A 23,470-nucleotide genomic window follows, 5' to 3' on the forward strand; every position below is an offset into this window, starting at 1 on the left:
TACTAACGGTTCCATCATAACTTGAGTGCCGCAGGCAAAATGGATTGGGGAACCATGAGAACCATAACTATGCTGGCAGGGCTGGACACTGAGCTTGTTGCACACTGACTAATCTCAACTGAGCTAAACTGTTCCTAATTATGAATGCTTCTCTTAAATAATTTGCCTCCTGGGTCTAATTGCAGCTGAGATGAATCACTTCCACAGTAACCGGATCTATGACTACAACAGTGTCATTCGTCTGTATCTGGAGCAGCAGGCACAGTTTTATGAAACGGTAAGGTGTAGTATTTCAGTGCCATTTTCCTGGCACATACTGGGCTGCTACTTTTTTTAAGAAATACTCGCAGTACTTAATCATCTTTTTGTGTGAGCCTCTCTCAGAGCACATATTTGAAGAATCATACATATAAAAAAAATAAAAGAACAAGGAATGAGTTAAAATAATATTTTCCTGTAGGTACTTTTCCTGTGTACATGAGTACGTCATATTTGGCCTGTTAGACCTAAAAACCAGTGTTGTGAAGTGTTGATAGCTTGATTTATATCAATGCCAGTACTAAGGTTATGAAGAATTTTAGTTCTGTGATATGCAGTAAGACCTGCTGCACTGAGTACAACAATAAACCATTTGAACGGAACTTCCCTCCCATAGGATGGGAGGATGAAGGGAAGTTTCTGTGATTTAAAGCCTGATGTATGCAAGCGTGGGGCAGGCGGGACTGGGGTGGTTTAGGTGACTTACTAAATATGCTAACTCTGAGCACTTGGCCTACAACCTTAGTTCTCACTTAAAAGCGTTCTTACGCATGTACTCCTTGTGGTTTGTTGTTTTTTATTGTTTGGGTTGTTTGGTTTTTTTTTTAAATGAAACCTGAGAACAAATTTTCTAATGTGATATGCTGGTAAAACATGTAAGTTTGAGCATGCTGGAACCGGACTTCTCTCACTTAAAGGAGTAATATAAGCAACTGGTTGCCCTTCACAGCAATAAAAGGTGCCAGCAGGGCTTCAGAGGTATTTTCAGTGGATGAGAACTTCAGGTTCCCCATCAGGTCACCTTGCTCAGTTTCTCTGACACATCCGATGGGGTTAGGCCTAGGTTTCTCCTTACCTTCTTTTAGTCTCTTGTCGAGTCCGTCATAATTCTTCTGGTTGCAGCCTCACCAGTCTCTCTGTACCAACTGTCTGTCCCCCAGTACTGGAACCAGATCTGTGTTCCCATGTGGGGTGCTGGCTTCCATGAGAGCTGCAGTGAGAGCACAGAACCTCTGTTCTGATGTGTGGCCTTGTTTCAGCAGGGAAATGGATTTCATAAAAAGTCTGGCTTTGTTCCTGTAGCCCTCCTGCATAGTGCAGTGGTAGATAACCTAGTAGGCAGGATGACAGCCCTGCCTACAATACTTTCTTTGACACGACCTGACCCGTGAAAGCACAAAATAAACAAGGCGGAAAGTGTGTACACGAGAAGAAAAGTCTTCATAACGGAATGCTTTGAGAGTCCTACATACACATCTGCAGTAAAGAAGGCAGCTTTTCAGAAAATGAGGGAACAGTTTGTGTAATATCTTAGCCTGCAATCTTATTTCTGCATAGTGTACAGTGACTACATATTTAATATGCTCTGTTTCTTTGTTTCAGATTGCACAGAAGCTGAGGCAGGCACTCAGCCGCTTTCCTGTGATGTAGAGAATAAGGAGTAGTCAACAATAAAGAACAACTCCGAAGTGCTTTTCTGATTTGGGGGCAATGCCAACAAAAACTTGTTAGCCTTTGCCAGCCAAAAGAACCCAACCAACAAAAATCAGTTGTAGAAAAAAAAAGAATTATTTAAAATCGTACTTTATCAGCCTAAATCATAAGATAAGGTTCTCTTATCTTGAATGCTCTCCCATTTGTATCATTATTTAAATAAAAACAGCTAGATAATGCTGTCAGTTATAGGGATCTAAATTATCAGACTGGTATGTTGCCATGGACTTTATGCGGAGTTGCTGATGTTCTTCCAAAAACTCTTAATCAACATCAGAGTTACAAATTTATCTTTTTTTTTTAAGTGGGAAAGCAGACAAGCTTGAGACTTTAATACTCATTATATTCAATTGAGCTCTTTAACGATTCAGTAGCCAGGAGGAATTATATTCGTGTATGTTTCTGGTACATGTTCATGATAATCTCCTGAATGAACGCTTTGTTCTAAGTTTTGCTTCCCATATGCAGCCATGGCATACTGCTCCCACTATGACTTCTGGCAAATATCATTCATTCTTCCCTTTCTTTTTTTTCCTTCTAACTAAATCTTGTACTTGTGGTGCAGCACCTCAGAGCTTATGTCAGGCTCGCTCTTTCTTGCTATGCACTGTATAAAAAGATAAAGTATAAACAAGGAAAGAGCCATTCAGGAAGGTGTGAAAAACAGTTTTCCATACCAGCACTTTGATGCCCCCCCTCCCCCACCCCGATGTTATGCCATAAGGCACTGGTGTTCCTCAGTGCTGTACAGGGTCAGCTTCCCTGTACTCTTCCTCTGAGAGTTTTAGGTGTTTCAGCAGAGGGGACACTGCCACATCTAACCCAAAGTAGTAGAAGTCCCTAGATTCCAACTAAGCTCAGGTCTTCATGTAGTAGTATGGTATGCTCTTGGCTTGGGTTACTTTTTGTTACCTTCTAATGCAAACTAAAAGGTGACAGAAGTACTGAATAACATCATTCGTTGTCACACAAACTCTCTGCTTTGAACATCATCTCTTATCAAGTGGCCCAATGTCCTCTTTCATACTACTGAAATATCATTTGAGGCCAGGGCTTTTCAAAACAAAACAGCTACCGCCAATCCTGTTCACAATGGGCACCAACTACAGTAATTCATTTCGTGCCATAAGCAAGCAGGAAAGCCAAAATGCAGTTTTTGCTAAAATGTGCCTAGAAAATAAACATTTTGGCAAAAAATAAAATTTCTGAAAAGGCATTTTACCAAGAAGCCATTCTAAGTGACGGGTACAGTCTGCTGGTTGAATAGTTGCCTTATTCTGTTTAGCACTGGTGTTACTTTTGTGTGCAAGAAGGAAAATCTGGGTCTGCCTGAATAACCTGAAACCAAACCAAACAAGACTAAGCCTAAGTCTAAGTCTAGATGCTATTCAGTGTCACGGGTTTTGTTCACATTTTATAAACCTTGTCTTTTTCTCCTCCCAATTTTAGTTGTTTGCTTCCAAAATTCCATAGCGCAGTGTTGTTTGATACAGCCATTTAAATATGTACAGATTGTAAAGAATGTGTATAAATGTTTTACACCAAATGTAAGATCTCCTTGCATGTAGAAGCAGCTTATATAATAAATTGTTACAATGTGTACAGTAAATTCTGAAATCACTTTTTCAAGCCAGCATTTTTTTAGCATTTGTATATTCACTTTTTGGTAATGAAATATCTTTGTAACAGACTCTTAATTTGGGAGGGGGAAGGGAGGGTGTCTTTTTACCAATCTTTAAATAGATCTGTATGCACTAAAGTTGAAGGTTCTTTATCCTGAATAGGTTGTTTTGGAATCTAAGTGTAAGCTGTGCATTCCCAGTGCAGGGAAGCTACGACAGTAGCAACTGTGTCAGAGATGCAACATTTTGGCAAAAAAAGAAAAACTGTTTAAAGACTTCTAGTAAAATGAAGTTAAACTGATAATAAATATTTATGTATATCCAACAGAGTATTTTTTTTTCTTTGATATCATCACGTTGCTTTTCAACAGGGTAATGCAGTATGGGGCAAATCTTCCTTCTAGCTTTTCATCAGCTTACAGACGCTGGCCAGCTGAGGAATGAGAAAGCATCCATGTGTCTTCCATAAAGCAGGCATTGCAACTGAATGGTATAATAGTGCTAGTGACTGCAAAGCAGCAAAGGCTACGCATATGTTGTAAGCTTTCATTATTCAGGTCAGTCCAGCTCGTGGTTGATGGAACCCTCCTGACTGCAAATAAGTAGTAGAGCACAGTGCTACTGTGTATTCCTGGCTTTGTGTCGGCATGGTGTTGACCCAGAATAAAAATTAGATTGTATTTGGTATTTGTTTTTTAAATTAGACATGAATAGTGGCATAGTTAAGTTGGGTGAGTTGGGAGCAAAAGAAAATCTTCACACTGAAGATGCAGTCATAAAACAAGAATAACCAGTTAGAGTAAGACTTGAGCAGTGCCCTCTGAATTTCGTTTGTCATGGCTGAATCTCTAGAGCATCAAAAAGCCTTAATACTGTTTCCTGGCTTATGCTTTTCTTTGAGGGTGAGCCAAACACTGGCATTATCCCAGTGACTTTGTAGAAGACATCAAGTGTCCTAGCTGTTGGGCTTAACTTTAGATTTTAATTGCTTATTCCATTACTGGTAAAATACTAAATTAATTTTTTAACAATAAAAATGTAGCTACACAAAGGGGAATGCTATCTGTATTTCTTGTCTGCAGTTAATCCCACATGGGATTAGATTGCAGCAACAGACTTGGTTGCAGACACCTGCAGCTGTGCACAGCTGTATGTGGTCTCTGGGCTGTTTCTCACTGCTGTGGAGCCAGACAGCAGTAATCGGCTCAGGTCCACTGCTGAACCCTGGCTGGTTCCACGTGTGTGTGCCCCACACAGGTCTGGTGATGAACCCTTCTGCAGCATGCAGAAAGACAAGACAGATGTGCATTGTCACTGTCCAGTTCCCCCTCAAACCCAGCGACACCTCGGTTGGCTGTCTGGAGCCAGCTAAGATCTTACAAAGCATATTGGTTCTGCTCTGTACCTTGCCAAAGAGGCTGTGCCAGAGAGCTGATGGCCATGAAGGCCGAGAGAGGGTGCGAGTGTAGCTGGCTTCTGGCACAGTGAGTAAACAGCCCTAGAAATCTGCCACAGGATATCTTGGAGTTTTCTCCTGTGGGACTCAACAACTAGCACTAGGCAACAGTTTGACTGCAGATGATCATAAAAAAAAATATATTAATGTAATAATTCTAGTCAACATGCATAGATTTGTCTCTTAAGGCAGCAGGTTGCTTAAAAGTAGTCATTTTATAACGGTTTCTCTGCAATATGTAGTATCCTGGCCCATCCAAGACTTCTGTTCCTGTATCAGGGCAGGATTCTGAGCGGCAGCTCACTAAGCTTAGTTACTCTGTCTTCTAAGAGACATGTTTAAGCTCACAGGGCATCTCTGCTTTTATTCAGGCATGCTATGAACTCTGTGCATCAGTGTTTCCATGTGGAAAACGATCCGCACCATTTCTGGCCCTTCATGTAGTTTGCAATAAATCTCCAAGACCAGCCGAAGTCTATATTTCAAATTTCTGGAAGGAGTAAAGAGAGAATTCAGCTGAACTTCTACCAAAATATGCAGGGACTATTATTCAAGATAGCTACTCTGTAAGAAGAGCACAGGAAAGCTGTCATTGCACCCATCTTTTTAAGAAACACAGGAAGCCATTGCAGGGATAACCAAGCAGTAACTCTCCCTATGTTACTAATAACAGAAGCTAACTATCAGCAAACTAATTGGGGGAAAAAGTGGACTAACTGGGCAAAAAGCCCAATAAGTCGGCTTCTGATGAGAAGCTAAGAAGATGATTCGGTCTCTGATGAGGACAAAGCAGGGAGAAGGGAGGGGGAGGGACAAAGGAGAGGAAGGGTAATGGGAGCACAAGGAAGATAAAATTGGTGATGAGGGCAGCAAGGAAGGCAATCCAAAGAGCTAATGAAGTAGAGGTAACGAAGACAGCAGCGGCCATTGCATGAGGTGAAGGATAGCGGACTGGGTGCGTGACAGAAGTAGGGCTGTTACTTTTTGCTTCAGACAGAGAGGAAGACGTGAGCACGGGTGTCATACTCCAGCTGCCCCTGCCCTCCAAAGTTAGTTTTACATGGCACTGTAATTCCCACACCCCAGGAGCTGGCTTTCCCCCAGATCCACAGCTTTGCTGAGCTTTTCCAGCCACACCCACACACAGCCTTTCCACCCCACACCCCAGCTTTACCAACCGCTGAGATTATTTTGGCCTGCCCATGCTCTGCGCTCACCACTTCCCACGCACACCAGCCTGCCCAGGTCACTGGTACTACTGGGGTACCTGTAACAGTGGCTGGTACCAAAAATGAGGAAATGTCCTAGGAATAGAGTGCAGACTCTCTCCTTTACCTGGGTCCTTCCACCCTGAGGACCCCACAGACACATTTGGAGGAAAAAAAAAAAAAAAAAAAAAAAGGATAGTAGCCTGCAAATTAGTTTAGCTCTAGTTCCTGCAACTTTAAATCAGCAGGGTCAGCAAGCCCTAGACTAGCCTACTCACCTATGGGGACTAATCATTTTTGTTCTGCATGCCATGACCAATCCCCAGGCTGGCAGGGATTGCATGAGGGCTACAGACAGTGGAATCTAAACCACCTGCTCCTGGAGGTGGGAATGTATCATTCTTCATCAACCTCAACTCAAACAGCCATAATGGTTTATATGTTAACAGTGGATGTGGCACAAGTTAGAAGTACAGGCAATTCTTTTTGGAAAAGCAATGCAAAATCTTGTTTTAGTGAAGCAGAACGGCACACCTAAATAAACAAGGCAAATTGTCAAAAAACAAATACTAGCAAGCAGAATGAAAGCCTGCCTATTGTTTACTTGTACATACACATAGTCCGCGGATTCAATTGGTGCATTGAGAATAATGTAACATAACAAAATTGTTGGTCAAACAAACTTTGAACCATGGTGTTTCCTCAGTCCTTCTATTCTCTGGTCTGTTCCCCTCATTCACACACACACTCAGTGTGCTATTTCATCAGCTACCCCTTTGCAGCAGTGCTGACAGAGAACTGAACACCTCGTTCTATAGTCCTCCTTTCCTTCCAAGAAAAACATATGTTACTCACTCCACGTTAGCCATAAAGATTCACAAAAATTATGGGGCTGTGAAATAGCTTGACTCCTTACACAGTTTGCTCTGGTTTACTGTTTTAGTTTTCTTTACCCTATGCCAGTTTGTGGCTGGTGGTGTACTAAGGAACTCCATTAACTATTCTGATTTGAACTAGTTCATATTCACTCTTTTCAAACTATTTGGTTTGTCATAAAGCTGCTGAGAAGAGGAGAAACACCTAAGATTTATCGCCCAATGCCATTTTTACAAGATTTTTCAAAATTTACAAAAACCAGTTTAAAAGCCCCAAACCCTCAGGCTTACAGGTAAACAAATATGTTCTCCTTCCTTCCTATGAATGTGTTATTACACTGCCTCATGCTCCCCTCGCTTTTTGGTCTGACACCCACCCACCCCACCCCACCCCCAAATCTGAAAATGAATGACAGGGCTTTCTAAAGCATGAGGAGACATAATAGTACAAAGCATCTGTTTATAAAACAAAATGATAGAAACAGGTCTAATTTCACGTTAAAAGCACCACCTATGTTGTACTAGAAACAACTGAAATGGAAAAAAGTGTTGATGTGATAACAGAAGAGCAAATCTACGTGTCCAAGACAGTTTGGGTCGCTTTGGGAAGGTGACTGAATACATAGCTCTTTAATATGTGGGTTAGAATCTGGCACACAACCAGTAGTCCATTATCAAAGGCACTAGATAGAAATTCTGTATCATAAGGAAGATGCGGCAAATAAATCCTGAACCTTACACCTAGGGAATGTTTCCCATGGAACTTAGATATGAGAACTGGAGTTCTGGGTTACTTAAGATTTGGGAGAAGTTAACCTAGTCATCACAGAGACATAAGGCTCTTTCTCTCTGGAGTTGTAGGGAGGTGCTACTGGCCCTTAGATAGCTGTTGTGTTCCACCAGGCTAATGGCACAGATCACTGCTGCCATATGCTGTGTTTAATGCCGTTTTAAAGACCTGTGAGATCTTTCTGAATAAAAGTATGAAAAAGTAAAATGCTGATAATGTATTCATCTACACAGAATTAAATAAGAGTCAAAGAATAGCAATAGACTTTTGCCCATTGTGTTCTCCAAAGTTAGTTACTTTTTTCTTTTGGAAAGCAGTGATTTCATGTGCTTTTGTTACAAATTCATGTTTCTGAAGGTAAGCACTTCTAAAAATCTATTGATGTCATGATTTGATTGTATCAAAGTGGTGTTCTCAAATAGAACACTCTCTTCCCCCCCCCCTTTGTTCAAATACTTGAGTAAATCTGAAACTTTTACATGGACATGTTGTACCCAACATTCACTTCTGTTCACAAAAAAATCTTTAGTTTTGCTTTAGCTTTGCATTATGTGTTCAAGAAAAAAAGCAGAACTGGAATGTGAGACTACTTTAAAATATCAGCCTCCTTTACTTTTATATATGCATTTCTGTGAATACAGAACATGTGCTCATCTAACTAACAAAATCCTGTTAGAAAATGCTACAACTGTAAATAGCCAACACCGAAAATAAACTCAGTTAACACGCTCTACTATCCTTATGAGTGTTCAAACAACTCCCACTAATGCTTACATGCTGAAACTCCATAGAAGATATTCTCCCTCAAATGCCTGATCACACTGAGGGCAGATTCTAGTTCAATGAGCTTTAAATAAATTAACATTCATTAGAGTTATGTATTGAGCATGGAAACTCCATTCTCCTTGCCCTCTCTTCCCAGCCCTAATTTTTTAAATGCCTCATTATAGGTGCATTTAAATGCCTCTGCTCTGTATGCTCCTTTTTTTTTTCTGATACGTAACCTATATTACCCAAAATAACTAAAGATTCTTGTGTTAACAGAATTCATTTACAAATTAATTATAGCAAGAGGGATCAGAAGCTAGCATTTTCCTCAAGAAATAATGTGTACTGTGCCATGAAAATTATCCATACATATATGAAGCCCTGCTGTGACTTGACTAACTGCATTTTCTCCCCAACTTTTCCAATTTTTGTGTGACTTGTCTAGTCCAAAAAATACACGGCTGTTTTTTATTTGTTTTCATTATTTAGATTTCAGGTTAATCTCCTGTATCATAATCAGCTTTCTGTTGTATTCTTGTATTTTCCACCCTTGTATTCATCTGTTTCTGTCTGGCTAGCTATAACATCTCAACAGACAATGAAACTCACAGATTCTGAACAACCAGGAAAACACCTTCTTACAAATATACAGCATCAATAGAATAGTTCAATTCTTATTTAGAAAGGAAGTTAGGAATGACTTTGCTGCACCAGGCAGTCTCTTCCTGTACCCTGTCTGAAAATTATAGCTACTATACAGCCACAACAGGCAATCTGGGATCGCCCCTTTCTGGACTTTTCTTCACAGCTAACTCACGGACAAGAGGAAGCCATTTTTCATCTCATGAAAACCATATTCCTTGATATGGGGTAATCATGAAACTCTGCTTTCACTGTTGATGTTCAAGAGAGGGTACACAGTTTGTTAGAAGATAAGAAAAGGCATATACTCACGGAGAAAAACTGCCAACTTATATGCCACAACTCTCTCTGTGTAGGTACTAAGCAGTTCACTTTAAATTTGAACTTGCTATTTTATTAAGCATTTTGATTTTCCTATCAGGAGTTCCAGAAAAATAGGCAAGAACCAGTGGAAAACTCTGTGGCTTCCTAATCCTTTGAATGTGAGAAAGCAATACCTACAACTAATCATAAGCATGTCAGTCTGGAAGAAAGACTAAAAATTTTATCTGGTTGTCTGGTCACTATTACTGCCTAAATAAACGCCGTGTGACTAATGCTGCTCATCTGCACATAGTTTTGGAATGAAGGAAGTTAAGCTTTAAAACAGCTGCCGTAACTGAAAATAGTCTCTTAATAAGAAAAGGCCAGTATCTGTGAATGCAGTCAACTGCCTCTCTAGAGAGAGCCCTTTCATTTAGCACGCACACAGTTAAAATATAAGTGGAAGAGGAGGTGAGAAATTCCACTGACCTCCCAACAACACTTCAGAAACAATTTTTCATTAGCTGCATTTATAAAACAGTTAGCACTTCACCAGAGCATCTCTCAGCCACTTCTGGTACACCTTCAGAGCTTGAATTCACAGCCTGGTCTTCTGCCAATCTGGAGCTACAGCCTGCAGCCAGATAGGCCCTAGCTCAGCCTGAACCTAAAGCCAGGTGTCTTCCAGTCCAACCACCTTTAGCAGTTGAACCTGCACTATTTATTCACTTGAGAAGTCTCACCCAAGCAAGGAGCTGTGAGATTTAGGCTACTGATAAATTTAGGCACATGTTTTGGTGCTGACCTGGAAGCTCAGGTCTGCTTTATTAACCCACTCCTCTCCCTTCCAAATAATTGGTACTGATACAGAAATATTAGTATTAAAAGTTTCTTTTTCCTGCTGTTCACAGGCCCTATGGACAAGGACTATGGGGAGCTACCACCAGGAAATGTTGTAAACAGGAGTGGAAAATTGAAAATGTTGTCACTGGCTTAAGTAAAGAAGATGTCTCTGCATCACTGCTCTTACACTCAAGGTGAGGTCAAATTTTCTTTGTCAAGTTCTAAACACACAAATAAAGCATACTAATTTATCACTTGGGCTTCTCACATTCTCCACTCTTCAGAGTTATTTTTAAGGAAATGCTGTTGACTTTGTTGAGAAACAGTGACCTAACTCAAAGTATCTCACACTGTCTCTATAACAAAGTACCAGATGTCTTTTGCACACAAAGTTCTTTACGCAGTCAAGACAAGCATAACCAACTAGAATAGCAAGCTCTTCTCTCAATTTCACTGAGAGTGTAAGAGGTGACATTAAAAACCCACAGCTACTTTCAGAGCAACATTTGGAGCACTTTAGCCTACAAATGTTGGAAATGCTTCTCTGTGGCGAATTCAGCTTTAAATAAAAGTCATTCTAACATTAACTAGAAAATGTGAAAACAATAAAAGATTTTGCATAGTAGCAGCAGTTACTAGTTGTTTTGAATGTCATATGCAGGAAAAGCTATGATGAGGTATTTCCCCTATTTCTTCTTTACTTACTGAAGTCAAAAGTTTCTCATAAAAGGCAAAACCCAAACTGTTTTCAATGACCTTGTGGGGACGCACATTTCCTGAGGAATTTATGGACACTGAGGCTATGTGCAAGTGGCCAGAAATCTACAGGAAATGGTGTCATAAGTAACCTTTTATATTTAGTCTCAGAGCTTTAAAATAATTACCATTACTTCCAGTAGCATAACACTGGACAGAGACAGGTATTCTTTCTTTGTTTCTACTGTGTATCACCAAAGCTTTTTGTACAAAAGTCCCAGATTGCAAAGATTACTCGATAAAGAGCACATAAAGACAGACAAGGAATACTACAGGAACATTCACCCATTCCATGCCCCAAAGTCTAGGATACGGGGTTCACACAGCCCTTCCAGACGTAGCAGACAGCCATACACCCTGCTCTCCCTAGTTCTGCTAAACTTTATTTTGTAACACCCCTGTTGTTCCTCTTCTGATGTGTCTCCAGACGAACATACAAGCCACCTGCTAAGATCAGAATGCAGGACTCCTTTTCATTAAGGCAGTTATCCAGATACTGTAAACAGCCATTACCATAAAGACCTAGGAGCAGGAGCCATTATAATGCATAGCATGCTTCAGAGGTAAAAAAGGGGCTGGGGAGGGGATGGGATTGGAAATGCGAACCAAACTGAATAATGACTTGGAAGAAGATAAAAGTGTTCAGAATCACTGAGGTGATATCTACAGCTGAGGTAACGGCTGAATTTCTAATGATAGCAAAAGAACTGCGCTTAAAAATATGTATAAACACAGTATGGACATTATCTTCAACACAATTTATGTCCCAGGTGAGTTAACAGGAACCAAACAGCTGAAGGCTGTATCCTCTTAGCACGGAGACGGGCCCTCTAACATTGGTGCTGCAATTTTGTTTGAACTGTACTTCACATAGTTCTGCATCCAGCAAACATGAGATCTTAAGGATTCCTCCCCTTCTGATAGGGAGAGAAGGATCTCCCTCCCCCTCCTCTAAAGACAGGAGCTGGAAAAAGAGTTGGAAGGAGAAAAGGAAGGCAAAGGAGCACTTACTGCTGACAAGAGATATTCCACCCCCCAAAATACTCCCACTTTTCTCTGGATGCAGAACGGTAGATATAGCCCACCGACCTGTTGCTTCTCTCAGCTGAAGGCAGCAGAGACATGGGAAGATCGCCTCCCACTATTTAGCTGTGGGAACATTCAGAAAGCAATGCAAAATATCTGTGACTGCTCAGAGTTAGAAAGAGCGATAATGAACCAAAGATGGGAGTGTGAAGATGGGCAAATAAACTAATATGATGAAACCATCATGAAGACAATTGAAGATTAAAGGAAAGGAAGAACTCCACTGAGAAAGGAGGAGGAAATGAAAAAATGCTGAGGAGCAGAAGACAGCTCAACTCCAAATGTAATCTAAAAGATGACCTGTCGAGCTCAACATGTTCCCTTAAGATATAGACAGTTTCTTGGTCTGCCATTCCTATAGGATAGCTGTAAGAAAGGCATCCCTTTTCTGTTTAAAATCGAGAATGGTTAATTCACGCTCTTTCTGACATCCTCTAAAGCCCCCAAACTTTGAGCTGTGTGCTCTCTCACTTTTTTTCATCCTGCTCACTTAATTTCTACGGTTTCTGGGTAACTTATTTTACATTACCCAGCACTCTATCTCACCCCACATACTGTATCAAAGATTAGGATCGGGGAAAAAAAAAGCCCTATGCAAACACCAGTCCCACTTTCCCTACTAGATCCTTTCAAAATGCTCTCTCTTTTAAGAAGGCACCATAAAACTTACCTAAAATTAATCTTCTTTTCAAATTACTACTGGTTATAAAATAAATACAACAGAGGTGTGTGACAGGAACAGTACCTGTTTTTCAGTTTGTTTCCATCAAGTTCAATGGGGAAAGGGACTGTTACAGTCCACCTGGCAGAGCATAGCCATAACTGATGTCCTCAACGTTAACGTGAGAGAGTAATAAGAGACGGTAGTTTGGGTCTTTTTAATTTTGCAGTTTTCTCTACATATAAATGTAAATTATAATTCTGCCATAATAACAAATTAGAATTGTGCTTGATTTACCTGTGTATAAACAGGACTACACTTTCTGCTAGAAATTACAGCAAATTTTCTCTCATCTGAACACATTTGTGTACCTGTGTCCACCTCCTCAATTGTAGAATCACTTCCCTGGGCAGCCTGTTCCAATGTTTGATAACCCTTTTGGTGAAGAAATTTTCCCTAATGTCCAATCTAAACCTCCTCTGGTGCAACTTGAGGCCATTTTCTCTTGTTCTATTGCTTGTTACCTGGGAGAAGAGACCGACCCCCACCTCCCTACACTCTCCTTTCAGGTAGTTGTAGAGAGCGAGAAGGTCTTCCCTCAGCCCCCTTTTCTCCAGGCTGAACAACCCCAGCTCCCTCAGCTGCTCCTCGTAAGACTTGTTCTCCAGACCCCTCACCAGCTTCGTTGCCCTTCTCTGGATTCACTCCAGCACCTCAATGCCTTCCCTGTTGTGGGGGGCCCAAACCCATTCCTTACGGCTGAACTCTGGAAAAAAATAGCACTTCATCCTGCACAGTTTCAACAGGGAATTGTGATGTGAATCCTGCAGTATCAGAGGAAAAAAAAAAACCAAACAAACCAAAAAGCAAACAAACCAAAACCAAACCACCAAAGAAACTGCACTTTTATATAAAGTCAACCTAAAACGCCCATTGTGTCTTTTACCCGCAAGGCTTTACAGACGGGACCGTGCTTTCCAGCCACGGCCGACACGCTCGGCGAACCCCGCGGGCGGCCGCTGTGTCCGCGGCCGCCGCCTCACCGCCGGCAGGCCCGGGCGGCTGCTCCCCGCGGAAAGCACCGCAGCCTCTCCCAGGGCAAAGCCGGGCAGCAGCCCCCGCCCGCCCCGGGAAGGGATTTCGGGGCATTTCACTCATGGGCCAGCCCTCCTCGCCTCACGGTGCGAAAGGCCGTTGGGGCTTCACCTCAGCCGCCGCGGCCCGAACGCGCCGCCGAGGGGGGTGAGGAGCGGCGCCGCCGGGCCGGGCCCCTCAGCGCTCCACCGGGCGCGGCTGTGGCGGGCGGTCGCGGCCGCCGCTCCTCCCCTCTCCCCGCGGCGCAGGGCGGGTGGCGGCGCCGTGTACCTGTGCCGGAGGAGGAGGAGCCGCAGCCGGGGAGCCGGAGGGACAAAGTTAACTGGAAAGTTTACGAGGGACCGTGGGTGGGAAGAGAAAGGCGGAGAGGCGAGGGGGAAGTCGCTCCCGCCCCGCTGGCCGCAGCCGGAGGCTCCTCGAGGAGAAGGAGGAGGAGGCAGCAGCCGTCGGGACCCGGCGAGAAGCGGTAGCCGCCAACTCTCCGCTCCCTTCCCCGCTGGGCGCCCCCTCACAAGGCGCTTGGAGGCCTGCTGAGGTGACCGGCTGCCGGGAGGGGGACACGGCCGTCCTCCCGCCCCGGAGAAGTGGGCTGCGAGGACCGGGGGGGAGCCGCGCTCAGGGGAGCTCCCGCGAGGGCGCGGGGCTGCTGGCGGCTCCCGGAGGCTCCTTCGCCGCCCGCGCGGGGGGTCGCATCCCACCCTCATCGCCGGCACCCCCTGCTCTTACCCTCCCTGCGCCCTCCATGGCGCTGAGCAAAGGGCTGCGGCTGCTCTGGAAGCAGGAGCCGGGGCCGAGCGCCCTGCTGGAGGCGCGCAGCCGCCAGGACTGCCTGTTGCTGGAGGCCGGCACCGTGGCGGCGCTCAGTAAGTGCCCCGCGACGGGTCGGGCTGGGCTGGGCCGGGCCGGCGGGTTCCCGCGCGGTGCCTGTGGTGGGAGGCTGTGGCGTGGGGGGGTGGCGTGTCTGTGGGTACCTGCCTAGTGCCCCTGTGGTGTCAATGGAGGGGTGCCGGGGAGCGGTGGCAGCAGCCGATCCCCAGGAGGTTGGGGGAACTTCCCCCTGCGGCGGGGAGAGTGCAGACCTAGGCCCGGCGGGACACCGACCTTAAGAGTCCCCTCACGTTACACCCCGGCCTCCGTCATGGCCCCACAGGCCTGCCCACCTGCAACCGGTTTGGGGTGACCCCCGGTGCCCTGCCGGGCCTGGAGGGTCGACCAGCATCTCCTCCTCCCTGTGCGACCGCAGGCCCGATCCACCTCTGACCGGCTCTTTCTCTGCTCGGGATGGCTTTAGCCTCCTCGCCGGCAGCCGGGGTGGGAGAAGCAGGAGAGGCCCCCTGCCTGCCCAGTGGCTATGGCGTCTGGGCACAGGCCACCTTAACTGTGCGAGACTTATACTCTACAGCCTTGTATGGGCTTTACTGACTGCACAGGAGGGTCCAGCTAAAGGGATGGGGCCCGGTGCTTCTTCAAGAAGTTTCCATTCAGATACATCAAGATACTTAGTTCACAGGAGAGATTGTTTTGGGTGGCTGACTTGAGACTCATGTGCCATAAGGAAACCTGGCTTCTTGCTGTTGTTCTGTACCTGCCCTTGTGGTTTGCACTGTATGTGGTTGCTTGAGTGCCTGGCTCTTACTGGAGGAGCTCCAGTCTCACCTGGGGCAGTGGAAGTCGTAACGTGCTCAGGGTTGTCTCATCTTGTGTTTTGATACTTGCCACCCATGAGTTAATGCAATGCTAATGTTAAGGCAGAAAAATGAGGTGACTGAGAATGTAAGGCACAAAAAGTAATGCAGGGGAATGTGTTGTGCTTGTGCCGTGTTCTTAAATTGTTTTGCATGTAATACTTACCTGTTCCAGCAATCATGCCACTGTTCGCAGTGTTGAAGAAGTCCATATTCAAGTAGCTCAAAGGAAAAGGGGAAGACTTAAACTGTGAACTCTTTGTAGTAAGAACTGTATGTGTGTTGTGGTTTGTACAATGTCAGTCACAATATCAGCTCAGGATCCAGGCCCACTGGTCTGAATCTCCCATGGTGTGGGGTGGCAAGACATCCAGACTGAAAAGCTTAGATATTGGGAATTTTATGAATGAAGAAAGCCAAAAAGGTCATCAGGTAGTAGCTGATTTTCACAAGAATAGTTCTGGTAGTGGAAAAATTTTGGCCTGTCGTGATAAAGATCTGTTATTGCCGCACTGTGGTTTTTTTAATAAATTTTATTGGAATTTTATATTGTGTAATACTTCAAGGATTCAGTTTCTTGTTAAATTTGTTGGTAATAGTGGACATGAATATGTTACGTTTTTCTAGGTTTTTTTTTTTTTGTGTGTGCCAGTTTTCTCTGAACTGACAAAGTGAAAATGTCAGTTTTCAATGAACTGACAAAGTGGAAAGTCTGGTAGTACTGAGCAGTGTTTTACTCACTCCCTGACTCAAAAACCTGTTTACATTAAAGCTCTCCATTGATATCAATGGGTTTTGGTCTGTATTTCATTATTCTGATACAAATCTAAAGCAGCTCCGCTGCCTAAAACCAATATGCATGAATAAAATCGAGAGACCAGTATTCATATAGCTGACCCCAAGCCATTTGTATGACCTGTAGCTGGAAAGATATTTGCCATCTCGCCAGTTAATGGAATCATCAACTTACTTACAATAGATTTTTCTCCCCTAGTGTTGCTATCTCCCATTTGAATTGCTATAGCTAAAAATGATTGGAGAATTTGTATAGTCTCTCTAAAAACGTGTGTTAGAACAATTTTTAAGTAGTGATTTGTATAGGGGCTAGTATAAAAGCCTGTTTGCCGTGGCTTTTCAAAGTCCAATGTTACCTCTTGAGATAACTGTAATCATGCATGCCTTGGCATCCAGCCCACGCCATGTTAATAACTTTGTCATTTTGTTTCATTTGGTTTCTCTTTTACTGCCTGGGTTGGTTCCTGCGCTGTAGGAAAAGCTAGTTTATCCAGTTGAGCCTGGTTAGATCATCTCTTCTGTTTATGCAGCTAAGGACCAGAAAAGGAGGTAAAAGGAGCGGTAGGTATTGTGATGGTAAATTTACAAGAATTGTGAAGAGGAAGGTCCACAGCCAGGGTGGTGACAGAAACAACATTAATTCTGTTTTGTTTGACTGGCGCTTAGGTTGTTAACTAACCATAGAACACTTCAGTGGAAGGTTAACAAACTTTGTATACATGTGGTTTCAGATATACTACCCCTAGGATTGTGTTAATTTTGGCTTCTGTGTCTAATTTTCTGTTTCTAAAATAAAATTTTTTAAAACTTGCATACCTGTGGTGAGGAGGAATTATGCAACTGTGCCTTATGCAAACTTCCATGCTAACTAGAAGCAGATAAGTATACCTGGAGCACTTAAGTTGTACAACAGTTTATGCAGTTTTGCAATAGCAGCCTCGTGTCAATAGAACTGTAGAAAGGAATAGTCATGGATGGACACCGAAGGCCTGAGAGCAAATTTTAGTCATTGTTCATGATTCATGATTCTTTTTCCATAGTTACCAAGTGTCTTTACTCTTGAACAGGCATGACATCTGCACTTTTTTGAAAGTTCGGTTGCTTCCATAATACTTTTGTACTAGAAGAAACTTAAATGTTGAATTTAACCTATTTCAAGCGGCAGAAGGGAGTGAGAATCATCCTAGGGGAAGAGGCGTTTCAAAAAAGAAATCTAAAAAACCATGCACTTATATAAGTGCAGTGTCTACACAGGCCATAAACTGCTGGCAAACTCATAATTAAAATAAACCCTTTCACATATGTAAACCAAAAATTTGATACTGTCTTGTGACTGGGTGACTATATTTTTTCCTCTCTCAGTATGTTATAAAACCATGATGACAATTTTAGTTGCAAATTGGTTATATTTCAGAATTTCCTTATTGCAATATTTTTAACCTGAAAAATGTTTGCACATTTGATATCAGTAGTGTGAAAGTATTATGGAGATCTGCAATTGTCTGAGATGTCAGCAATTTATAAAATGAGAACACTTGGGGCTGTAATGGAAACCTAACCTAAGAAACTTTTTGAAAAATCAAGAAATCAAAGATCACAGTGGGAAAACGTAACTACATAAACCCAAACCCCTTTACTTAATCCATATAGCAATGTAATATCAACGTAAATGTTTTCTGTTCTGTCATAAATTAAATAATATTTTTGATGATGGGAGTTTTTCTTCCTTTTCTCATGATGTCACTGTAGGGTGGAGGGTAAAACTCACTGTTTTGAATTTAACAGCACATTTTGCAAGAGGCTTTTTTTGCCACTGGCAACCCTGAAGCTTCAGTCATCTCCAGAAGGATGGGTGACAGCCTGAAACAATTCTTCCAGGAATTTTTCGAAATAGAACATCAATAAATAGATTCTATGGAAAAAACTTAGAGTCATGAAGGGTGAAGAAAAATTGTCATTGATTTAGAAGTTTTTACTTCTACAAGAGGAAGTACAGATACAAATGCTATTCCTACTTTTAATACACATTACAGTTTTTAATGCTTTATAGATCAAGTGAATTGCACAAGACAGTTCTGAATTGCTGTCAAGGCAGTCACTGAACTAAACTAAGATTATAGTGCTGAAAATGTAGTTATTTAACTTTATTATAGCAGGTAATCTCAGTGAAATGATGTCAACAGGAGTGCTCTGCTATTGAAATTCAACATAAAAATATGTTTTTGCAAGGGTGGAGCCAAAGGGTGCACAGATATTTTTTTTTTTTGTAAGCACTTTGATTCTGCAATCGCTTTTAATAAGGGATGTTACAACACCTGAACACCTGTTACAGTGGATCCCAAGTGACCATGGTCTTTTGAAAATACTGACATTCAAAGCTGATAACAGTGCATAGTTTTGCAAATAGGGATGAAGTTTTTCCTCCAGACTTTCACCCACAGATATGGGAATTAAGCCTTTACTAGAGACAAACTTACCTAGAGTTAAGGAGTGTGTAGACTCCACAGAGCAGCTCCATGCCTTCTCTGTGTCTGCAGTTGCAGGTACGTGTGTGGTTCTCTGACGCGGCTGAGTGCAATCAGGGTATAGCCTTGCTGGGGGAGGGATGCAAAACCAGGAAGTGGCAATTATTTACCTGCATATTTTTTTTCCTTTTGTACAGAATGCAGTTTCTGTGCTCTACATACGTTCACTGTCTACAATTATCTTTAGTTTTGTACTTAGGTGGATAAATGTGCCACTGAGTGGTGTATGGAAATCAAACACCAATATTTCTGTAAACATATTGTGTGTGTATTTCTAAGCACTATACATTATGGAAAACAATGAGCCCTACAGCATGACTCTTTTTTACTCTTATGCCAGAATATTTATATAGCTAATTTCTCAATTTTATCTGTATTCCTAAAACTTCTTGTTTAAATTTAAAATCATTATGCTGACAATGGGCTCTTGCAAACTATGGTTTCTCAGACTGAAATTCACTGCTGTAGGTTACAGGAACAAGCGTGTGTTAAAGTTCCTTCTCTGTTGTTGAAATGCAAATTGGGTACAGAGAAGAGGGAAGATGTATTGGTATAAATGTAGAGTACAAGACTTATTTTCTATGCTAGGAAGCTTGTAGTGGTTGTGAGGTCTGAATTCTGCTTGGTGGTTTATGTCTGTAGTGACTAAAAGTTTCTATGTTAATATATGTAATATATGACAGGAACCACATAAAGATAATGGTCAAGCTTGAGAGCAATGACTTAGGGATTTCCCTTGTGTCTTCACGTTCTTGATGGCCTGCAGTCCACAGGGCTGGCGAGTAGAAACCTGGTGGTGTTATGAGTCCATTCTTCTTCCGTTGTGAATGAATATATTCATATATACACATGCAAGTATGAAAGCATAATCCCTCACTAGAAGCAGAATGTTCTCAATCTAATATAGAATGTTCTCCATCTAATATAGAATGTTCTCAACCTAATATAGAAAGATAGTGAACTGATCTTTCCAAAATATCACTTTGCTGGTTTGTTTGTTGTATTTTCAACCAGAAATTTCGCTTTCTAGAAAACTGGTAAATACATTGTTTAATGTTTTGAATATTCAGGCTCTCTTAACAGTAACCCTGATCACAGACTTCTTCCCAACTCTGTATTACTTAACCTATATGGTATCTCAGATTACAGTCTGATTTGCATAATGCCAGTGTAGCTCAGATTGAATGTGAACAGGAAGATTTTAGTGATGAAAGATAATGAAAATAAATGAAAATACAACAAAGTGCCTTAGGTCTGTCTGAGGATGACAGAAAACAGAATTTGGAGGCAAGTTAATTATCTAACCTCATATAATGCCAGACATTGCATATATTTCTAGGTAAGATGCTGAAGGTAGTGTGTGTAGTTTTTTTCTCACGTGTTCTGGTTTGATTTTTTTTTTTTTTGTGTATGAAATTTCTGTTAGATTATAGATTTGCTCTTTTGGGGGAAAATTTACACCGCTTTCCACAAAACGCTAAACGACACAAATAAAGGAAACAAGTTACTGAGACCCCATCACACCAAACCTATGTTTCTAAAAGTACTTAGAAATGCTTCAGAATATGTATGTATAGCGGTACCTACAGCTGAGCAGGCGCATATTTCCAGAATCAGGCGTAGGAATCAGAGGAGAGAGCCAGGATCTGTAATCTGGTCCCAGACTCTTTTCTTCAAGAGCTGTTTCTTCAGTTTTAAGTTGGAGGTATTACTGTGTCTGTCCTTAATGTGGACTTGGAACTATGGTACCTTTCCGCCCTCTTACTGCAGTCACTGACCTTTCTGGGCATCCTATGTTTGAGAGCTGCGCTGGTTCCTGCTGAAGTCTGGGGGATCAGCCCTAAGGAAGGGTTGAATAAAGGAAACTCTGTACGTCTGGCTGGTTCCTGCTAGCAGTTAAATTGAAATTGCAGCTTTTACAAGGAGGAAGTCACACTTGGATAGGCTAAGTGGTATATGTAGTTGTATTTCTTTTCATGGTGGTTTTCTTTGGCTCTGAAATATTTTACGTGTGGAAAAACGTCACTTTTGGTTGAGCTTATTGTATCTTGATTTCATTGAATTATTGTGTGCCTCTTGTTTTGCAAGGGTTAAAATTTTGAGCTAACATGCCAACCTTATATATAATTTACATCAGGAGCTTTTACATAATTGATATTAAGAAAAGTGCTTGAGGAATGCAGACAGTGTGCAGGTCTGTAAAGCTTTTATGAACACAACACAGTTGGGGTAATTATTGCAGAAGGGTGGATACTCAATTATATGCTTAAGTGGAAGGAAAGATTACTAAAAAAATATTAATGGGAAGCCTTAGTGGAGTTGGTAATTACTACGTACACTGTTTAGTTACCTATAGTTATTACTAAGTAGTAAACAAATGCACTATGTATTTGTAAACTTGACTTGTCCTCTAGGTAGAAAACTTATTTTCATGAGTTTCATTAACTTTTGTGGCAGTATTGTGCATTAATGATATGTGTATGTATGTGTCTCAAGCTGTCTGGCTTGAAAAAGGAAGGATTTTACATGTGAACAGGGTACAGTTAAAGATCCAGTCCTTGTCCTAGGTTTTCAAGCAGACCATGCTCGCTGCCTCTGCATTTCAGACTTCTTATGAAAGCCGTTGCAGAATAAAAACCCAGACTTTGAAACATGGAAATCATTTTCATGTTACGGATTAGAGAAGTGCTATATGTCTTTGGACACATCTAGCTGTCTAATGTTGTTGCTAAAACAGTATTTTCAATGTTGTTGAAACTTCTCAGATATGGTTTATATTTTCCCTGTTCATCAACAATCCTTTAGAGTTTTGTAGTAATTTTTCCCTTCAACTCTCTTCTTTGTACAGCAAAGGCAGAAGCACATCACTTAGTTTTGTTCTCTGTCTAGTCACTCTCTCCCTAATTCTGGCTCTTGTGTCCTAGCACTGTTTGCAAATACTCTAGGAAATGTTTCAGACCAGTTTTTGATGGCAGTTATTTGAGATTTCAGTAGGCAATTTTTAAGATTTACAAAGATTTATTTTTATTAAAAAGATAGGAACTTGGCTCAAGCCCTCTCCAATAATGTCCCTTTAAAGTCACACTTTGGTCATCCTTTCTGTGTATTGCTTTTTATAATGGTTGTTGGGGATTCCTCCTCCTTATCCCTCACTCCCCGAAAAAAAAAAAATAATTGGCTGGGGTGCGTCAGAATCCAGCTAGGACCTCCCAGTGCTGAGGGATGATGCCTGTATCCTTGCTTGCATGTTGGCAGGGCATGGAGTGAGACAGTGCCGGGGAGGTTGGAGGCTGTGGGGGATGAAGGAGTCACCCCCCCAGTCACCAGGACCCTTATGGAGGGGGTGCAGCGTGCAGGAGCTGCCACCTGAGGCCCCTGCCCTGGCCCGCGCTGAATGCCACTGGTGACAGTGCATCTCAGGAGTTTGTGCAACACCAAGGAATATTAATAGGACAGGAATCTTCAAGTTCCATCACTATCTATAACAAATTTGGTCTGTATGCACTAAAATATTTTGGCCTCTCCATTTGCATGACCCACAGGCTTAGCTGTGCCTGTTCAGCATGTTCCTTCCCTCTCAGACAATCCCCAGGTGAATTCTTACAGCACGTTGTTTGTTTAGAGTGTGCACAGAAGTGTGAAGGAAAGATCCCTTTGTCGCTTTTTTGGTTTCTGAGTCTAAATGGCTTCAGGGAGTAAGATGAACCCTAAGGTAAATAACAGAATCTGCCATGTGGTAGAAGTTATCGGTGAGTTGTTAGCCACCCAAAAAGAATGGCAACACAGCCCAGAGTCCTCCTGGAGCTTTGTGCTGGGAGCCTGCTCCTCCCGTGTAGGCAGCTCTGCTGGTACTGATGTCCTGACTGATGGTGCTGCGTGGGCGAATCTTCTGTCAAGTGGCCTGCCCAGAACGATGGGGTATTTCTGTAGCGCTGCTGGCAAAACACAACTATTTTTCTGTGTGTTTGGAAAAGTCCTGTGCCAGGAGATGATGTGCATGTGATGCTGCTGGCTTGACTTGGGAAACTTCAGTGGCTTCTGTACGTGCCAGCGTCAGGCGCTTCTTGCTGTTAGCGTCATGAGTTGTGTGTTGCTTATTTCCACATTGGAATTCCATTCTTTTGGATCATGCTCTTACCAGACGCTTTAACAGCTACTGTTCCAACCCATAATTCTGCTTTGAAGAGTATCACCTTGCTTTCAAGGTGTTTAAAATGCTTTCAGGTTGTTCCTAGCCTGCAAGTTTACAAGCTCCTGCATCAGTCTGAGATCTGAATTTCGTGCTGTTTCTGTCATTCTCTGTTTCTTCCTAAAGGTGGAATATCTGGAGCAAGAATTTGATTTATGGTTTTTCCTTTTATTTTAAAGGGAACAAGGATAAGCTTTTAAGGCAGAGAACAAATGTATGGAAGAAGTCAGCATGTCAGTATGTTGTTGCTGCTCTTTTCTACTTAGTGAAGATGCCTGTGGAAAGTGAAACATCACTTTTTTAACCTCTTTTTAATAGATAAGGAAGGCTTGACATGGAGTCTTTTGAAAAAATGGAATGTTACAGTTGTCGTGGCTTGGGCCAACTGGCCACTGACTATCAAACTATTTTTGCTGAAG

At 42.2% G+C, this 23,470-nt stretch overlaps 2 protein-coding genes across 5 annotated transcripts in view; both read left to right on the forward strand.

Annotated features, from left to right (window-relative positions):
* SNX9 (sorting nexin 9) overlaps positions 1-3,699 on the forward strand; it is a 69,597-nt gene extending 65,898 nt beyond the window's left edge. For all 3 annotated transcript variants that reach the window (XM_074580493.1, XM_074580495.1, XM_074580496.1), the window contains exons 17-18: positions 186-277; positions 1,642-3,699. In XM_074580493.1, coding sequence (XP_074436594.1) covers positions 186-277; positions 1,642-1,689 — 140 coding nt within the window. In that variant the 3' untranslated portion in view covers positions 1,690-3,699. The remainder of the gene's footprint in view (positions 1-185; positions 278-1,641) is intronic.
* A 6,708-nt stretch (positions 3,700-10,407) lies between these two features.
* The window catches only part of SYNJ2 (synaptojanin 2), a 72,303-nt gene continuing 59,240 nt past the window's right edge, over positions 10,408-23,470 (forward strand). The window contains exon 1 of one of the 2 annotated variants that reach the window (XM_074580505.1): positions 10,408-10,453. In XM_074580505.1, the coding sequence (XP_074436606.1) occupies positions 10,423-10,453 (31 nt within the window). In that variant the 5' untranslated portion in view covers positions 10,408-10,422. Of the gene's footprint in view, positions 10,454-14,101; positions 14,721-23,470 lie in introns of those variants that run through there. The other variant, XM_074580504.1, reaches the window with a different exon arrangement.

The sequence above is a fragment of the Larus michahellis genome, chromosome 3 (assembly GCF_964199755.1).
Source record: "Larus michahellis chromosome 3, bLarMic1.1, whole genome shotgun sequence".
NCBI classification, from domain to species: Eukaryota; Metazoa; Chordata; class Aves; order Charadriiformes; family Laridae; genus Larus; species Larus michahellis.